This window comes from Leiobunum rupestre, chromosome 8, assembly GCF_980474605.1.
Source record: "Leiobunum rupestre chromosome 8, qqLeiRupe1.1.hap1, whole genome shotgun sequence".
In the NCBI taxonomy this organism is placed as follows: domain Eukaryota; kingdom Metazoa; phylum Arthropoda; class Arachnida; order Opiliones; family Sclerosomatidae; genus Leiobunum; species Leiobunum rupestre.
Window position 1 is genome coordinate 4522282 of NC_143391.1, and position 18180 is coordinate 4540461.

Sequence of the window (18180 nt, forward strand, 5' to 3'; positions counted from 1 at the left end):
GTAAACGCTATCGGCAACGCGCGAGAGAGTGATTTCGAATATAGGGTACGAGTTTAAATTATCTTTGATATAGGTGCATCCCTACTAAGAAGCAAAAAAAGACAAACATTTTGAGGAGGAAACAGGTTTATTACGTTGATTAGTGTTTTCGTTAATATTCCGCGAAAATTCAAAGTTACCGCCAATATTTAAGCGTACGATAATTTATTTCTGAAATCGATAGTTTGGGACATTTCATTTTCACGATCTAGCAAGCGACAACGCTGATTCATACATACCAGAGATATTTTCTGTGAGTCAAACATAGAATTTTAAGCTGAGATGTGATACGTTTTATCAGTAAAATGCTTATAGAGTGAGTATTGTTAATTTAATTAAAAAATGTGACAAATTTTCTCGGTAGAATATTTACATTGTGGATGTTGTACATTTATTGTAAATTTATTTAAAAATAATTATTTTATTACATTATTTTTCATTTTGTAGCCTTGGCCCGTCAATCTTAAATTTGTTTATCCGACTTGATCGATCTTCTTTTCAGATTCCTTTGCAATATGATTGGACTGGTGACACAATTTGCGGCATACGCGTGCCTGTCTTTCTTTTTCATTTTATTTCTGGCCAGGATTTTTCTACAGAAAGTTCTTAAAAAGCAACAAAATGAAGTGTTCATTGGTGATAAATTTCTCTTTAGCGTCGCTTTTTTTCATCCTTATTGTAATGCCTGTGGTGGAGGAGAACGCGTTTTGTGGATGGCCATTAAGACCTTGCAAGAAAAGTACGCAGCAGAATCACCAGTTTTACTTAAACTTGTTATTAACTTGTTTTCCATGAAATATAATTGTCAGATATCCTGATATCCTTTGCGTGGTCTACACTGGAGACATACAGTTATCGCCTAACGAGATATTATCTAGAGCCAAATCCAGATTTAATATCAACATCACTCAGCCAATTCAATTTGTTTTTCTCAAAAGGCGTAGATGGGTAGAAGCAGACATATACCCACTTTTCACCCTTTTGGGTCAAAGTTTAGGATCACTAGTCTTGGGATTGGAAGCCTTAGTTAAATTTGTTCCTGATGTCTATATTGACAGTATGGGATATGCGTTCACTTTACCTTTGTTCAAAATCTTGGGTGGTTGCAAAGTTGGATGCTATGTTCATTATCCAACGATTAGCACAGACATGTTGGAAAAAGTTTCCAGTAAAGTCTCTACTCACAACAACCGTAGTTTCATCACGAGAAGCCCACTGTTGACTCGAGGAAAATTAATATATTATCACATATTTGCCTTACTTTATGGTCTTGCTGGGAAGTCTGCTGATATCGTATCAGTTAATTCAACTTGGACTAAAAACCACATCCTTAAATTGTGGAAATTAGATGGATCTAGCAAATTGCACCTCATATATCCTCCATGTGGGATAGAGGAATTTTCCACCATTCCATTAAATGACGAAACTGAAAAGAAAAAAACTAAGAAAGACTGGAAGGTAATTTCCGTGGCACAGTTCAGACCGGAAAAGAATCATCCCCTTCAAATTCAAGCATTTGCCAAGTTCTTATCGAGTGGGTCCGAAGACATAAAGAAGAATAGCTTCTTGGTTCTAATTGGAAGTTGCCGAACAGAGGAAGATGACAACCGCGTTCACTCTCTAAAGAAGCTGTGCCAAGAACTGAACGTACAAGAAAATGTTGTGTTTAAACTTAACATTCCATTTGAAGAGCTTAAAGAGGAAATGGCCCAAGCTAGTGTTGGAATTCATTCCATGTGGAATGAGCATTTTGGAATTGGTATATTTTCATTATATTTCCTCCCACTAAAGTCAGTTATTTTAAACCATGTGTTTTATTTTATAGGTGTTGTTGAAATGATGGCTGCTGGAGTACTTACACTCGCACATAATTCTGGAGGTCCAAAGCTTGACATTGTGGTCAATTACAAGGGCAAAGAAACGGGTTACTTAGCCGATGATGTAGATTCCTACACCAATACCCTTCATCGTATAAGGCAAATGTCTCTGGATAAATGTTTGGCTGTAAAACAGAATGCAAGGCAATCTGTTAAAAAATTTTCCGATGGAGAATTTTCTAAAAAATTTCTCTTATTTATCGAAAAGATTTTGTGATTTCTTCATTAGTTAAATTTAGGAATATTTATGTTTTAATATATGTAAAATTATTATGAAGTAAATCATTTAAAAGTTATGTCTCAAGTTTTAAATTTCATATTTATTTTAAATTTGTGCAACTCCCACTTTTTTCCCCTGTAGAGTAAAAAAAAAAATTATTTTTCTTTAGGTTGTTTTTTAATTACGCGCCTGTTGTGAAGTTCCCCCCCCCCCCCCGATATATACACAAAAAACTTGTAAACCTTTATTCCGACCCCCCCCCTCATACTACGTCAGCGTTACCAGAAGTATGATAATTTTTGGGATGTACGATAAGGCGTACCCCTATATAGTACGCATTTTTCGATAATTCAGCTCACACGTACGATAATATACGATAATTACCTCTCCGAGGGGACTTTGTACCAAAGAGTATAAAAACTACGTAACCTAGAGATATAATGACGGTCGAAAGCAGTAAAGGAAGTTGTAGCAACCGGGGGGGAAGTCACTCAGTGAATTTGCACTTCAAATTTCGGTACCGCAGCGCCAATACGGCAGTTTTAAGTGGCAATCATTTTGATTTAGTTCAACATTCTTGAAAATTCCTTAAGGAATTGGTTACCTTTAAGACTTGGCAACGTTATTCTTCACTTTTTGAAAATAAACACCGAAACAACGAATCCACAAATTCTAACTAAAAAAATCACGAAACAGTAACCAATTACTGTCACTTTTTTGAATTGACAGATATTAGACAATTAAATATCCAAAATGCCAAATTTAGCACCTCCGCAACACCGTAACTGCCATTTTTCTCCGGTTTTATTATTTATTGTACTAAATACTGCCGTAGTGGCGCTGCGGTACCGAAATTTGAAGTGCAAATTCACTGAGTGCCTTCCCCCCCGGTTGCTACAACTTCCTTTACTGCTTTCGACCGTCATTATATCTCTAGGTTACGTAGTTTTTATACTCTTTGTTTGTACCCTAGGAGGGGTTATACAACCACCGTGTCTGTCTGTGGGTCTGTCTGTCAGGCCTGCGAACGCGTTCGCATTTTCGGGGCAAAGGGTAATCACTGCATACGCAGTTTCTTAGAATCAGGGAAAAGGTTTTTCCAAAAGCGCCCTCTTTTTGTCCTTGGGTGTAGTATAATTTTTTAATCGGCCTGGATTTGAACCCGAGCCCTCTTGAACGACAGGTGAGCGTTTTACCGCAGAACCACGGATACAGCTACGCTTCAAGAAAATTAAAAACTCTTCCGAGGAGAGGTATATTTTGGCTTGCCAACTTGTTTTTTTAATGGACTGAAAACCAAAAGTAACTGCGATTTTTAAAACTAAGCTTAACGTCACTATTTCACACAATTTAAATCTACCGCCAGTTTTCAGGCAAACGATAATTTTTTCGGAGATCGATAACTTTTTAGCTGTGGTACGATAATTTGAGTTTCCGGAACTGGCAACGCTGTACTACGTTGAAATCGGCACCTCGGCACGTTTTCAGCAGCTGTCAAAATGGCTTTAGTAGATTCTCTGTTGAACATTTTAAGTAAAACTAATGAAAGTGTAAATTCGGTATCGCTTGCCGAAGAATTAGGAGAGGATCATCAAAAAGTAGTTGGAGCGCTAAAGAGTATCCAAGCTCTTGGTGATGTATGATTACTGATTCTGAATTGTTTTTAAGCCTTGGCTAGCTGTTGAAACCTGAAAATGAGAACGTAGGGGTTGGGGATCAAATTGAAAACAAACGCCTCCTTTGCTAGGTCGTTGAAGCCGAACAAATTAATGTGAAACGTTGGGAATTAACTGGAGAAGGCCGGGAAATTGCTGAAAAGGGTAGCCATGAAGCCGCTGTTTATAACGCAGTTCCAACATCAGGCATCTCTCAAAAGGAACTAATGGTTTGGAAGCTCTTTTTATTGTGCAGTTTTCATTTGGTCAATGTAATTTCCTGTTTATTTAGCAAATAGTTCCAAATGCAAAAGTGGGTTTTAATAAGGCTATGTCTTCTGGATGGATTCGGTTAGATAAATCCAGTACTCCACCAATAGTACTTCGTAAGGTAGACAGCATAGTTGATGAGGTTCAAGAGAGTCTTAAGGCTTTATTAAAAGACTCTTCCGGATCAACTGGCTTATTGGAAAGTCAAAAGCAAGACCTCAAAAAGAGGAAACTCTTGCAAGAGACGTAATATAAATCGTGGAATTCTTGTTTCCATTGTCTTAAGTTTTATTATTCCCTTTAGAACCATCAAAAGTTTTCAAATAAGTAAAGGACCCTCTTTTTCCACTTCAATTTCCAAGCCAGAAACTGATCTAACTCCGGAGATGATTGCCAGTGGTTCTTGGAAAAACCAACAATTTAAAAGTTATAATTTCAAAGCCTTGGGTGTTCCTCCAGACTGTGGGCATTTGCATCCACTACTCAAAGTTAGAGAGGAATTTAGGCGAATTTTCTTAGAAATGGGGTTTGTTTTCTTAAAAGGTTTTTGTTGTGGCAGTTGTTTTGTTCCTAAACTAAACTTTTGGTATTATAGTTTCAGTGAAATGCCCACCAATAATTATATTGAAAGTTCTTTCTGGAATTTTGATGCCCTTTTTCAACCACAACAACATCCAGCTCGGGATGCGCAAGATACTTTTTTCTTATTAGATCCAGCCAATGCCAGAGAATTCCCAAATGATTATTTAGAAAGGGTCAAAATGGTTCATTCAGTTGGTGGCTTTGGATCTCAGGGGTAAATGGGATGAGAATTGAATATTTAGCCAATAATTTCAAATTTTTTTTACCTTTTCAAGCTATAAGTGCGAGTGGAAAATTGAGGAGGCTATGAAGAATGTTTTGAGGACCCATACAACCGCTGTCAGTGCTCGAATGCTTTATAAATTAGGGCAGGAATATCAAGAAACCAAAATATTCAAGCCCGTTAAGTACTTCAGTATCGACAGAGTTTTTCGTAATGAAAGCTTAGACGCAACCCATTTGGCGGAATTTCATCAAATTGAAGGTGTCGTTGCGGATATAGGACTTACTTTGGGAGATCTTATGGGCGTGTTACAACAGTTTTTTGAGAAAATGGGTATGAAAGATATTTTGCCCAATAAATCTTACATTTTTGTGATAAAAACTTCAATTTCGAAAATTACTATTCAAGGAATTGAACAGATCAGATTCAAACCTGCCTATAATCCGTATACGGAACCTAGTATGGAAATATTTAGCTACCATTCTGGTTTGAGAAAGTGGGTAGAAGTTGGAAATTCTGGTGTTTTCCGACCTGAAATGCTTTTGCCCATGGGCCTTCCAAACGGAGTATCTGTAATTGCTTGGGGACTTTCTTTAGAAAGGTAAATAACATGTCATTCCTATTTTCTTAATATCATTTGTTTTATGAACACCATTTACTTTTTTTTTTCAGACCGACAATGATTAAATATGGAATTGATAATATAAGGGATTTAGTGGGACCCAAAGTTAATTTGCAAATGGTTTATGATAATCCTATTTGCAGGCTAAATAAATAATTTATATTTCAAAGATTTTATTATTAAAATGTTATTGCAATATTAATTTGTAGAATCCTTTCTTTGAAAAGTTACAATATATTTAAAAAAAATTATTGTTTAAAAACTGAAGTAATATTTCATATAAAAAAATGCAGTGTCTCTGGAACTCTGGATCATAGATATAGGAAACGTATATAAAGGTCTATACATTTCTTATATCTCTGGTCTGGATTCCGGACATTCCGCAATAATTTCACCATAACCAGATAAAGTGTGCTCACAGATGGCGATAGTGCCTCTGTGAAATACCGGAATAAGTAAGGGGGAGCCCCCATGTTTTTTCTGATGCGACTGAAAAATAGATGGCAATAGTGCATTTGCGAAAGACAAATAATTAATCGGTCAATAGATGGTGGTATGGTAGTAGTCACTTTTTCCCGAAAACCTCTGAACATAGTAGTGTTATAAAGAGCGCTTCATACAAAGATTTAACATCTTTGATTTTTAAAACTAAAAAGGATAAATCTGGAAGCGATAATTTTCGTTTTGGAGGGGGTGTAGAGGTTACGAATTTTAAATGACAATAAATGGCAAATCGTTGCCTCTGTCAAATTTCGAAATGATTTTGGCATACGAAGAGAACTTCCTCCTAAGAAAAAAAACTCGCCAAACGAGTTTTCAAATATTTGTTTTCCCTTTTATCATTCTTACTCGTACATTTATTTTCCATATTAAGCAAATAAAGTCTTTAACGCTCCCCATATTTTATCGGCTGGTAAAAATCGTTTTACTTTCGCCGTTGTTTTAGGGCAATAACGCATTTATTTTGAATATTAAACTTTTACTTTTCGAACCACACGTCAAAAAAAAAACGCGTCGACCCAAATATTTCATCGCGCCTTACATTTTTCCTAGACGAATTCTGGCTTAAATGTTTTCGTATATATACACACATACAAAAAAAAATAGTTCCTAATCTGCCCTTATCTGTTCTTTTTTCCCCGTGTTTTGGAAAGCAGGGAGAGAGAACCAAGATATTTCCACATGTGGTTCCTCGTTGTACGCCTATAAGCGGCGAGGAGGAGTTGGGAGGGAACTTTCCTTCTTTTTCTCTCTCTTCAAAACTCATCCGACAAGTCAACTTATTACTAGTTCGGGAGAGATTGGCATTATTCTAGGCCTATTGAAAAGTTGCGAAGGGCTCTCGCGTTTAAAAATACGCCAGTCGTCTTTTGGTACGGGCGCGAAATGTAGTATAGTCACCGCGTATCAAAATGGTTGTAGCGGTTTTCTATTACGCCGAATTAAGAAACTAGCGCGAAATTCCGGCCCGAATGAGTTTGTTAAAATTCAAAGAACCCCTTTTAGAGCTTGAAGAGCCTTTAGTAAAGTCGTATTCAGTCGTGTGTACGACAGACGCCGTTTAGAAATCCCCGCGAGCCCGCCGCGAACGTCTCTCTAAAAACAAACTAATTGGTTAATGAGTGTTCGCGCGGAGAACAAGTCGTTTTAATTCCCTCAATTTTCCGTAATAATAACGATTCGTCATCGTTGGTCCACGACGGACAGTGGCAATCCGGGGTTGCGGGTGCGTGTGGGGGGATCTCGAAGACGAACTTGGAAAAAAGCGCGGGCTTTCTTCCGACGAGAGATATTACGGAAGAGCGCGAAGGTGGGCCAAGGCTACAAATTGGGAAAAAGAGAGGACTTATTAATATGGTTCTGGCGCCTGAAGGAGGCAAAGAGTCGTCGTTGTCGTTGTCCGCGAGCAGCAGCAGCAGCGCGCCCGTCCCACACAATTCCAAACACTGGGCCGACCTTATAAGGAGAGCCTGTTTCAACAGTTGGACCCACGGCGGTGCCAGCGAAAGTCGACGCGAAGGGGAAAGTTATTCGACGCGAAACGACGAGGAAAAAGTCTCACCCCTCCACGGAAGAAGCGGACAGCGGCGCTCGGCCGACGTCGAAGCTGAAGAGTTTGTGCGAGCTCTTCGAGTACCATCCGTCAGAACCTACAACGACCTACGAAGGAAACTCGCGGCCTCCAGGGGAGAGCCAGAAGATCGCGAGGGTGGCTGGATCGCCGCCTTCCTGCGGTACGTTCTATTCGTATCAACAACACACCATTCCCCTTTTCCCCGTCTCTCTCTCTCTCTCTCTCTCTCTCTCTATCTATCTATCTGTAAGTCGCGCTTTTTTAGTCAGCCTAGTCATTCTCGTCCTTCTCCGTTCATCCACACAGACATGGAGGGCTGACGGTACTCTTGGATTCTTTGCCCAAGTTGTGCGAGAGAGGATACGGTCGTTTCTCCGACGCTCTAGTGCAGTTGGAATGCGTCCACTGTGTCCGCGCAGTCATGGATTCCAGAATAGGATTAGACCACATCGTGGAAAACGGGGAATATACCTTGAAATTGGCCGCCGGTGAGTCTTCTACCTCTCTCTTATTTTTAAGACCTAATTCGGGGTAAAATCCAATTATGTTGACTTACCCACAGTCGCATTGTTAAATCCATGCGCAAAAACGATTTCTCATGAACTAACGGACTAATTGTTTACACATAGATTAATAATCAGCTTATAGGCTTCGAGCTTAGGAAATATAGCGCCAGCCAATCTGCCTTAAAATCGGTCAACTAAATATGTGAAGAAATAACAGACGGCCTTTGAATTTCGGTTTTCCGGTTGAACTTTCAGCTGTTGCGCGGAGATAATTTTGAACGAGCACACAGCTTTCATACATTCAATTTAAACCAAAATTTAAACTACGCACGAAGCCTATAATCACCCTAGTCCTAGATAGGTGTTGGGTTCTGAAGAGACATCAGCTAGACACTGTACAAGGTGGTTTTTTTTCGCCTGTCCCAGGACAAAAAGTGCAAACTTTTTACCCTAAAACGTTTTATTCCCCTGTTCTCGGGGTAAGATTTACCTTGTCCCGAATTTTGTTCGCTTGTTCCAGAGCTCAAACTTTACACTTTTTACACCTCCTCGAAAGGAGGTGTAGAGGGAGTAATTTAGCTTATAGAAAATTCGTCTGCTTTAATTTCGTTTCACGAAAACATAACGGGTTTTGAACATCTTCACATGTGGCAAGCTTTTAATAACGAATATCCAATTGTTAAATGCTTTTTAATGACTTTAAAAGTTGCTCGATGACTTAGACCTAAGGTGGTGTCATGGGTATTAACCTAGCTGATTATTATTATTATTAAATAAATAAGAAAAATGAGTCCTAGATTGATGATCTCACCACCGGTCGCCATCTTAAAAACAAAACAAATATATAACCTTTAACCTCTAACTACTCCCTTCTTACTCCAACTCGTTTTTTCGTCAAGATAGAATTGGAGTAAAATGACGTCATAGGGCTACACTTTTGAACCTGCTCTAAAAACCCAGAACAGGCAAATAAAACCACCTATAGTAACTTATCTATTTCACTGTTGAAGTAAGCCACTGGAGTAATTTTTTTTCTTGAAACAAAACTACCAAATATACGAGGGTGTTAATGAGTTTCGCGGTTTAACATAATTTCCCAGTTTTAGACTAATTTGTACGTATCATTTCCGCTTGTTTACGGCGATGGAGGGACGACCCTGGAAAACACGGTTTATTCGTGTTTTTCCAACGTTTCCGTCGAGAGTTATATGACCCTAAAAAACTGGAAGGTCCTTTTAATAACACCAATTCACTCTAATTACTAATATTCGCCGCGTAACATTTTTGAAGGGTACTGTTTATTTTTTTGAAAACGCCAAACTTTTAGAAACCTAAACAATGATAACCACGACGCGAAAATAAAAGTAATTGGATGAACAAAATGTATTCCAATCATTAATTCTTCTGGTTCTTTTCCGTGGCCCACACAAACTCATTAAATGTAGGTGTAGTGTTTTTTTTTTGCGCGCGTCGACCATTTTATTACCGTTGTTAAAGTGACAATTAGCTTGTTTTGAATATTTTAAGAATTAGACGAGAAGTCTGACTGGAACGTAAAAAGGGGGAATTTCAGAGTGGATTTTCGCGTTCTTAGACTCGTCGCCTGGTGAAAGTGTACGATTGTTTTATTACTATTTTATTCGGTTCCCCCAAATTACCGCCGTATATCCACTTTGTCCTCCAGGGTGTACTGGTAATTTGTTGGCCCCCCTGTAATTTAAATTCTAGATTAAGCCTTGGATATATCTCCGCTTTTGACATTCGTCACACGCTTCTTTGCAGCGTATAACGGAGCTGCTCGGATGAATATTATACTTTCTGAAATTTCACTCGTCTATGTGTCCGTAAAACATTTTTTTTATCGTCGAAACAAAGTCATTAGGAGGAGAAAAGGAGCTACCTACTATTATACTTAGGACGCAAAAAGTTCTTACCCGAGGTCGGAGCCGACAATAATACCGAGATTTTCGACTGAGATATATAAGAGTATAATAATATACGAAAATTAGAAGTTAAAAAAATGTTGTTTGATCATCTACTTCTCGAAGTTCTTAGTTCGAAACGTGTTATTAAAAACGTAGAGCGAGACACCTCAGTAATTATTTTGTTTCCTTCTTAATACATTAGCGTGTAGGGCGAACGTTTTTAATTTATGGCCACGAATAACTATTATCTTGTAGTTCCTTAAAAACTAGAGTCTCGAATGTTTGAACAAAGTGGTCCCCCCACCGACGACTTAGTCTTTCGTAATTATAGGCCTTTCTGTCTTTTTTAACGTATTGATGTCTCTGCGGTGGCAACATTTTTATATGGCTTGGAGAAAACCCGCTTGTTTGCTTTTATGGGTTGGTACCAGATCTAAAATGGTCTTCAATTAGTTAAAATACGTAAGATTATCTCGATGTCACGACTTATTTTGAATTTTTACAATGGCTCCATAATCTTGTGTCAGAATTTTGCTAGTTTCTAGCCCTAGAAATGCCATCATCAAAAACACGAATGTCGTTGAATTACCGTCAATTTTTATACTCCCTAGAATTCCCATTGAAAACCCTTCACCGATTTAACGTCTCGGGGAACTTAAAGCCGGTAATATGACTCAAGCCTTCGATTATTGAAACATATTTTCACGCGCAAAATTGATTAAAACCTTAGCTTTAAAACACAGATATACATTTTAAAGGGAGTATGAATTAAATCAAAAAATCATCTGCTAACACGTGCTAGAACTGGTTTTTAAACGAAACTAGCGCCAATCATCTCTAGCTTCCGTTTAAACTAGTGGCAGAAGTGTTAAATTTTTATGATAATTTATACTCCCTTTAAAGCACGTTGTCTGAGCTAGAGTTGCTATTCTTCTTGCATATCTTTTATTGAATAGCCGACCTAACTGAACTGCTTTTTAAAATAATAATTTATGTGAAATTTGTTGATACACTATAAATATGATAGCTTAAACTCCCTTTAAAGCACGTTGTCTGAGCTAAAGTTTCTATTCCTCTTGCATATCTTCTATCGAATAGCCGACCTAACTGAACTGCTTTTTAAAATAATAATTTATGTGAAATTTGTTGATACACTATAAATATGATAGCTTAAACTCCCTTTAAAGCACGTTGTCTGAGCTAAAGTTTCTATTCCTCTTGCATATCTTCTATCGAATAGCCGACCTAACTGAACTGCTTTTTTTAAATAATAAATGGTGTGAAATTCGTTGATATACATATGGTCGTTTATACTCCCTTTAAAGCGCTATAGTTTCTATTCCTCTTGCATATTTTCTGAGAAATAGCCGACCTAACTGAACTGGAGTTTTTTTAATAATAATTTATATGAAATTTGTTAATCCTCTATAAATATGATAGTTTAAACTCCCTTTAAAGCACGTTGTCTGAGCTAGAGTTGCTATTCCTCTTACAAATCTTCAATGGAATAGCCGACCAAACTAAACTGCTTTTTTAAAATAAATTATTTGAAATTCGTTGATCCACTATTAATATGATAGTTTATACTCCCTTTAAAGCACGTTGTCTGAGCTAAAGCTGTTTTTTCTTTTGTATATTTTCTATGGAATAGCCAACCTAACTTGCTATTCCTTTTACATATTTTCTATGAAATAGCCGACCCAACTGAACGGTTTTTTCAACATAATAAATTATCGAGTGCGGTTTGTAATTTCAATCTGCCGACGACGCTCAGAAATCGACGTCCACGTTTCCCGCTCGTTCAAGAGGGTTCCTTCAAATGACTTAAAACAAAAAACCTTGCGATCGAAAAACCAGTCGAATTGGGTTAAATACCCTTTTTAAGACTGAAGCCCGTTCTTTCTATAAAACTAGACATTTTTTTTGCTATATAGTATTAATTTTCCTTCCCAAGTTTTTTCGACTTCAAAAACGGCAGTCTACGAAAATTGATAGTATACGCGTCCTTTAAAAGGCGGTGGTTAGCTGACACCGAAGTACAACCATCGGATGACCTCCCTCCTTACTTTGACTGTATTACCAGCTGGAACATCCAATGTTTAGAATTATATACGCGCATAGGTGAACCTTAAAATTATCTTTATCAATGGCGTTTCTTGTCAATGAGGAAGAACGTTTTCCGTTTTATCCAAAGATTATGTAAAGAAAAGCAATGCTCTATCAGCCGTAAATTCACTGTTTTTCATTTTTATCTAAATTTCTTTTGTTCGTTATATTCGGAAGGAAAGATTTCATAATACGAGAAATACCGAGCCTTTTTCCACATAGTCTATATATATACATATTATACATAATTTATTGTATAATATTTATTATATAGATTTATTGTATAATATGTATTATATAGATTTATTGTATTATATTTATTATATAGATTTATTGTATAATATTTATAATATATATTTATTTTTTAATATTTATAATATAGATTTATTGTATAATATTTATTATATAGATTTATTGTATAATATTTATAATATAGATTTATTGTAAAATATTTATAATATAGATTTATTGTAAAATATTTATAATATAGATTTATTGTATAATATTTATAATATAGATTTATTGTATAATATTTATAATATAGATTTATTGTATAATATTTATAATATAGATTTATTGTATAATATTTATAATATATATTTATTGTATAATATTTATAATATAGATTTATTGTATAATATTTATAATATAGATTTATTGTATAATATTTATAATATAGATTTATTGTATAATATTTATAATATAGATTTATTGTATAATATGTATAATATAGATTTATTGTATAATATTTATTATGTAATATTTATTGTATAATATGTATAATATAGATTTATTGTATAATATTTATTATGTAATATTTATTGTATAATATTTATTATATAATATTTATTGTATATTATTTATTATATAGTATTTATATATTCTGTAAGGTTTAATAAATACGACAAAAATTATTACTTTTCTAAAGTTACAAATAGAAAAAAAGAAATAAAACAAAACCGAAAAATGTAAGTCAAATTGAAAAGGCAGTCTTCCAAAGAAGCACCCGGCCGAAAGGTGCTCAAAACAGAGGCGGCGTTTCCTCTTTGGACCGCTTTATTATACATTATTTATTATATAGTATTTATTATAAAGTATTCATTATGTAGTATTTATTATGTAGTATTTATTCTATAGTATTGGTTCTATAGTATTTATTCTATAGTATTGGTTCTATAGTATTTATTCTATAGTATTTATGCTATAGTATTTATGATATAGTATTTATGCTATAGTATTTATGCTATAGTATTTATGCTATAGTATTTATGCTATAGTATTGGTTCTATAGTATTTATTCTATAGTATTTATTCTATACTATTGGTTCCATAGTATTGGTTCTATAGTATTTATTCTATAGTATTTATTCTATAGTATTGGTTCTATAGTATTTATTATAAGCATCTAAAATCACCGTCCACTGTTCCTCCGAATTTTTAACACAAAATTTTTGATCCAATTTTGCCCACAAAGGTATCCATATTTATATTTATTTTCTTCCCTACACATTTAACATTAAATTTTAAAATGTATTATTATTATTATTATTTTATTTTTGTTGCAGATTACTGTAATAAATAAATAAATAATACATTATATTAATATTAAATTTTTAAATTTTAATGTTAAATGTGTAGGGAAGAAAATAAATATAAATATGGATACCTTTGTGGGCAAAATTGGATCAAAGATTTGGTGTTAAAAATTGGAGGAGCAGTGGACTATGATTTGAAAGCTGAATGACGTCATTCTGTTGTTCACAGGAATATTTTTGAATACTTTCAATGAGTTTGACATATTAATCAACAATAAAAATAATATATGTCCCTTTAAGGTTGCACCTATAACGAACTCTAAACTGTTTTTTCAGTTCGAAGAACTGTTTTTGTTAATACTTTTTACCGTCATTTTCGAATATTCGACTATTGGATCAGGAAAAACGAATATCTACATGTATTCGATATTCGAAGGTACACGTATAAAGCGATTAACTGGGTGAAAACTCGGAACAATTCCTTCCGCGTTGAGTTTTCCCCACTTAAAGGGGTTTTACTCCGAATTCTTCGGTTTCCCGCTTCCCATAAAAACTTGTGGAGGTTAACGTTAATAGTTAGTGTATGGAGCTGTTGGCTCGCGTGGTATAATGGGCTTTCTACCACCCTCCTACGAAAAGTAAGCCTTAATTAAACGCAATAAAAGTCGCTAGATGACTTCGGCCTATGGTGGTGCATTGTTATTATTGTTTGTGATTATTATTAATATATATAAGCTTGTCTCGTAAATAAGTTAATAAATCAATAAATTATTAAATATAATAATCATGTATATGCAAAGTTACGTCAATAAATTTCGGGTCATGTTTGAACTAACAATTCAAAAAATATTGCGAAAATTTTTAAAAGGTTGAAGCTCAAACGCGTACGTGATACGTTGCTTAAATTCTACTTGACAATATTTTAATACATTTCTTAAAGGGCCTCACTAACGTTCGAATATTTTGGTGCAATTTTTCTGACCCGATTTCCTGTAGCTAGTCGATCCGGTCCTATATAACCAATTCAAATTCAACACTATATTTTAACATTGCGCTATTGGCGTTTTGACGTGTTTAAGTTATTCGTAAGTTTAGGGTAAATTGCTAAGCCCCTACCTTAAAAATATCGTGGGTGACCTACAATATTTCGTAATACTCATTGCTCTTGAAATTTGAAATCCTCTCTGAACTTCCGTTTTTGTAAAAGTCTGCATTCGTTTCTGCTAAAATTTGAAAGTTGAGTTACAACAACTTCGTAACTTACGGACTGTTCACTCGAGCTCGCGAGGGGGGGGGGGAATCCGTTTTCGGTTCTTTAATAGCGTTTTCCATTTGATAGCTCAAGTAAAACCATAAATGCAACATTCCATGAACATATTCCCGCGCTTTGTTGTTTTTCGTCCGCTTGTAAATGGAATTTTCGCATCTTGGTCTGCCATTTTGCCAAAAAAACTAAAAGGAACACGCAAAAATTTGCTCCGATCTCGATCTCGATCTGGTGATCTGTCGAAATCGGCAGATCGGTTTTGGGCGATCTCAGAGCACCCGAGAGCGGGAAATGGAACACTCGAAATTTCATCGGAGCAGATCCGAGCACGCTAATGGAACATAAAATGTTGATCAGAGCGATCTAAAGCGTTCGAGAGCAATCAAATTTAAAACGCTATTAGTTTGTATTAATTTAAATTGGAAATCCTAATACCGAGGTACCTATGAACGTGATACTGGGGAGATTCTAACCCAGCGGTTCCTAAAAGGTGTACCGCGGAACCCTGGGGTTCAGTGGAAGGGTCACAACTATAGGGGTTCCGAGAATTCGTGGTCATCTTTGTTTATGTCAAGAATCAAATTAGTTGGGGTTCCGCCAGAATTAGGTGGATAACCCCTCCTCGCATATTTCGTTGAACTTTTAGTTACATACTTTCACGCAGACAATTTCCATCTACGTGAGGGGTCCGACATTCTTATAATTCCCGGACACTCTAGAGACAAATGAATTTGGAAATCTGGAAATCAACTTCAAAATCCCGAAATGTGGGCGAAAATCAGTTCCAAAATCTCAAAATCATCCTAAAAAACCCGAAAGCAACACGAAAATTGTGCTCTGAAATCTCAAAATAAATTTCTGATTTCTGAAATAACTTTGAGATTCAAAATCCCGTACGTAAAATTTTGCGATGTCGAACCCCTCACATCTATGTATATGTTTTGCGATTAAAAAGCAGACGAAATTTCGCTATAAAGTATGGTACGAATTAGGCGAAGGTGGTGAGCTAATCTTGTCGTATATTCTTAAGGTACTTGAATGCATTATTGTTATCACATTATTAGTGGTTATGTTGTCGAAACATTTATCCGAGTTAATATAGGCGCTTCAATAAATGACGCTCTCTTTTTCTTTCCTCCCCTACGCGCATGCGTGAGCCACTGAATAAAATAGGCACGTGTTTATGTTAGTTTTTTTTGTAAGGCTACAACGGTATTGATAGCGAACGCGCATATTCTCTCTTTCATTCGAAATTAGGTGGTTTCTTTTCGCTTGTTCCGGGATTTTGGAGTAGGGTAAGAAGAGTAAGGCTATGACGTCATTTTTCTCCGTATCTGTGCTGGCAAATAGTTTGAGTTGGAGTAAAAACGTTCTTCCAAAATGGATGGCATTTTCAGCAGATAAATTCTGGTTCTGGTTAGCAGACGACCAAAATCCGATTTACTCCTTTACACCTCCTTTTCAGGAGGAGTAAAAAGAGTAGCCCTAATACTCCGGAACAGGCAAATAGTTTATGGGGCTGAGTAATTCTCATCCCCGGAACAGGCGAATAAAACGTTTTAGGGTAAAAAGAGTACACTTTTAGTCCGAGAACAGGCGAAAAGAAACCACATTATATTAGGCAAAAACTATTCGCTCGCTTAGGGACGAAAAAAGAACACCTTTTACCCCAAACTACCAACTTCTTCCATATAATAATGGCCAAACTGTATTTTGAAGTTGCTCGCGATTTCAAAGCACGCGCTTTGAAATATCATGCTTTTACAAGTATGTTCTGGCTCTCTGTATTACTACTTTTAGGCAAAACGCTGAACAGGATTTATTTAAGAATGAACCACTCGTTCAAAAACTTGAAGCTGAGTGTAGATGCGACATAGCAAAGCTACGTCCACAATCAGCAACAAATTTATCCCTAGACGTTTTGAAGTTGTCTAATATTTACCGTATACGGTAAATCACAAATGCTGTGAAATCTTCAAAAATGAAATTCACAAGTATTACAAGGTGAAAATTCGTGTTTTTCACGGCGTTGTGAACTAGTATTTAAGGAGAGAAATATTCCGAAAAATTGTGTCAAGACTCTTTTATCCCCGAAGCTAGCTATTATACTCACTCTCTCTTTCTGCACTTTAATTCGTTGATAATTAAATAAATAAGAAATTGAAAAATCAATCTTGAAACGTTTATTGTCACCCGAATCTTTTCTAAGCGGCCTTCCCTTTGAAAAATAATGTCGACAATTTTATCCACTCCGTAACCCTATAGATTAGTCACATTTCAACCCCCCCCCCCTCCACCAACTTTGAATTATTGCGTTATAAAGTTCTTTTTTTTTACCAAGAAATAAGAAATACAAGAGGCGTTAGCTGAGACTTAAAACCCCAATTTAAATATGCCAGTATAGCCTTTAGCCAAACTATCACTTAAGCTTCGAGTTGCTTAAGAATGCCCCCTCGAAACATTTCTTTTAGGGTTTTAGGGCCACATAACGTTACAGAAATGAATTAAAACGTTTAAACCCTTTTTTATCGGAGAGTCAAATCTACAAACGATTCGAAACAATTGCTTTTTGTCTTTCCTAAAACTTGAAATCACTTTCACTTTTCTTTTTATTTGAACGTAATACCCCTCCCCCCCCCCCGTATCTTCCCCCTCTGTTTCTTTGAGAATTTTGATAACTGTGTTTCTTTTTGTTACTTGTATATTTCTTATTATGGTCATAAACTTTGAGAACGTCAAAATAAGGACGGCGTTTGTTGAATAAGAATCGACCTCTATTTGGTGTATTATAACATTATTAACGTTAAATGTGTTTGTTTTTATTTCATAAAAACTTGTTATTGAAACCCGTTGAGAGATGGCGCTGATAGGATATATATTTTGCGTTTCACAGTTTATACATAAATCGGGTAATTATTTTCTACACAGTTTATGCGAAAATTAATTCATAAGTAGTTTTGCAGTTTTCGTTTTAAAGAGAATATAACCTCAGGGATTTGGTGCGGAGCACCAACTTTTGCCGCTCTGGCCGCTCTTAAAATGTTTGGCGCCACTGTACCGGGAAATTTAAAAAATGTAAGGGGTCTTTCATAAAGATTGCTTCGCAGGTTATATTCCCTTTAATGATAATTTTATCAAATATTTGTGTTTAATGACGATTAATAATCACAAATTTAGATGAAAAAAAATTTTGACCTCGAGAAATGTAGTTTCCATATTACCATAAGTAACATAATATATATATATATATATATATATATATATATATATATATATATG

The 18180-nt window shown here is 35.6% G+C and overlaps 3 protein-coding genes across 6 annotated transcripts in view; all 3 read left to right on the forward strand.

The window, feature by feature from the left end:
- The first annotated feature begins 258 nt into the window (after positions 1–258).
- Alg11 (ALG11 alpha-1,2-mannosyltransferase) lies at positions 259–2212 on the forward strand. 2 transcript variants are annotated; one of them, XM_090156421.1, is made up of 4 exons: positions 259–355; positions 542–778; positions 849–1798; positions 1865–2212. In XM_090156421.1, the coding sequence occupies exons 1-4, from the start codon at positions 345–347 to the stop codon at positions 2131–2133; spliced, it is 1467 nt and encodes a 488-aa protein (XP_090012547.1). In that variant the 5' UTR covers positions 259–344; the 3' UTR covers positions 2134–2212. The 2 variants fall into 2 exon arrangements, with proteins under 2 accessions (XP_090012547.1, XP_090012548.1); XM_090156422.1 differs by having other exon boundaries at positions 314–355; positions 487–778.
- Positions 2213–3586: 1374 nt separating this feature from the next.
- Positions 3587–5690, forward strand: alpha-PheRS (phenylalanine--tRNA ligase alpha subunit). Of its 2 annotated transcripts, none has more exons than XM_090155142.1 (8): positions 3587–3773; positions 3884–4021; positions 4084–4307; positions 4366–4587; positions 4657–4857; positions 4919–5199; positions 5275–5467; positions 5539–5690. In XM_090155142.1, the coding sequence occupies exons 1-8, from the start codon at positions 3636–3638 to the stop codon at positions 5642–5644; spliced, it is 1503 nt and encodes a 500-aa protein (XP_090011268.1). In that variant the 5' UTR covers positions 3587–3635; the 3' UTR covers positions 5645–5690. The 2 variants fall into 2 exon arrangements, with proteins under 2 accessions (XP_090011268.1, XP_090011270.1); XM_090155144.1 differs by having other exon boundaries at positions 3651–3773; positions 3843–4021.
- Positions 5691–6790: 1100 nt separating this feature from the next.
- Positions 6791–18180, forward strand: part of form3 (FH2 domain-containing protein formin 3) — a 35138-nt gene continuing 23748 nt past the window's right edge. Inside the window, exons 1-2 of one of the 2 annotated variants that reach the window (XM_090156753.1) lie at positions 6791–7722; positions 7869–8050. In XM_090156753.1, coding sequence (XP_090012879.1) covers positions 7343–7722; positions 7869–8050 — 562 coding nt within the window. In that variant the 5' untranslated portion in view covers positions 6791–7342. Of the gene's footprint in view, positions 7723–7827; positions 8051–18180 lie in introns of both variants that reach the window. The other variant, XM_090156754.1, reaches the window with a different exon arrangement.

Excerpts from the sequence above, each read along its gene's own strand:
- alpha-PheRS (XM_090155142.1), top strand. The coding sequence starts at position 3,636 with ATGGCTTTAGTAGATTCTCTGTTGAACATTTTAAGTAAAACTAATGAA. Across the intron at positions 4,308-4,365 it reads AGGAAACTCTTGCAAGAGAC|AACCATCAAAAGTTTTCAAA; the intron begins GTAATATAAATC and ends TATTCCCTTTAG. Across the intron at positions 5,200-5,274 it reads ACAGTTTTTTGAGAAAATGG|GAATTGAACAGATCAGATTC; the intron begins GTATGAAAGATA and ends TTACTATTCAAG.
- Alg11 (XM_090156421.1), top strand. Across the intron at positions 779-848 it reads ATTAAGACCTTGCAAGAAAA|ATATCCTGATATCCTTTGCG; the intron begins GTACGCAGCAGA and ends TATAATTGTCAG. Across the intron at positions 1,799-1,864 it reads GAATGAGCATTTTGGAATTG|GTGTTGTTGAAATGATGGCT; the intron begins GTATATTTTCAT and ends TTTATTTTATAG.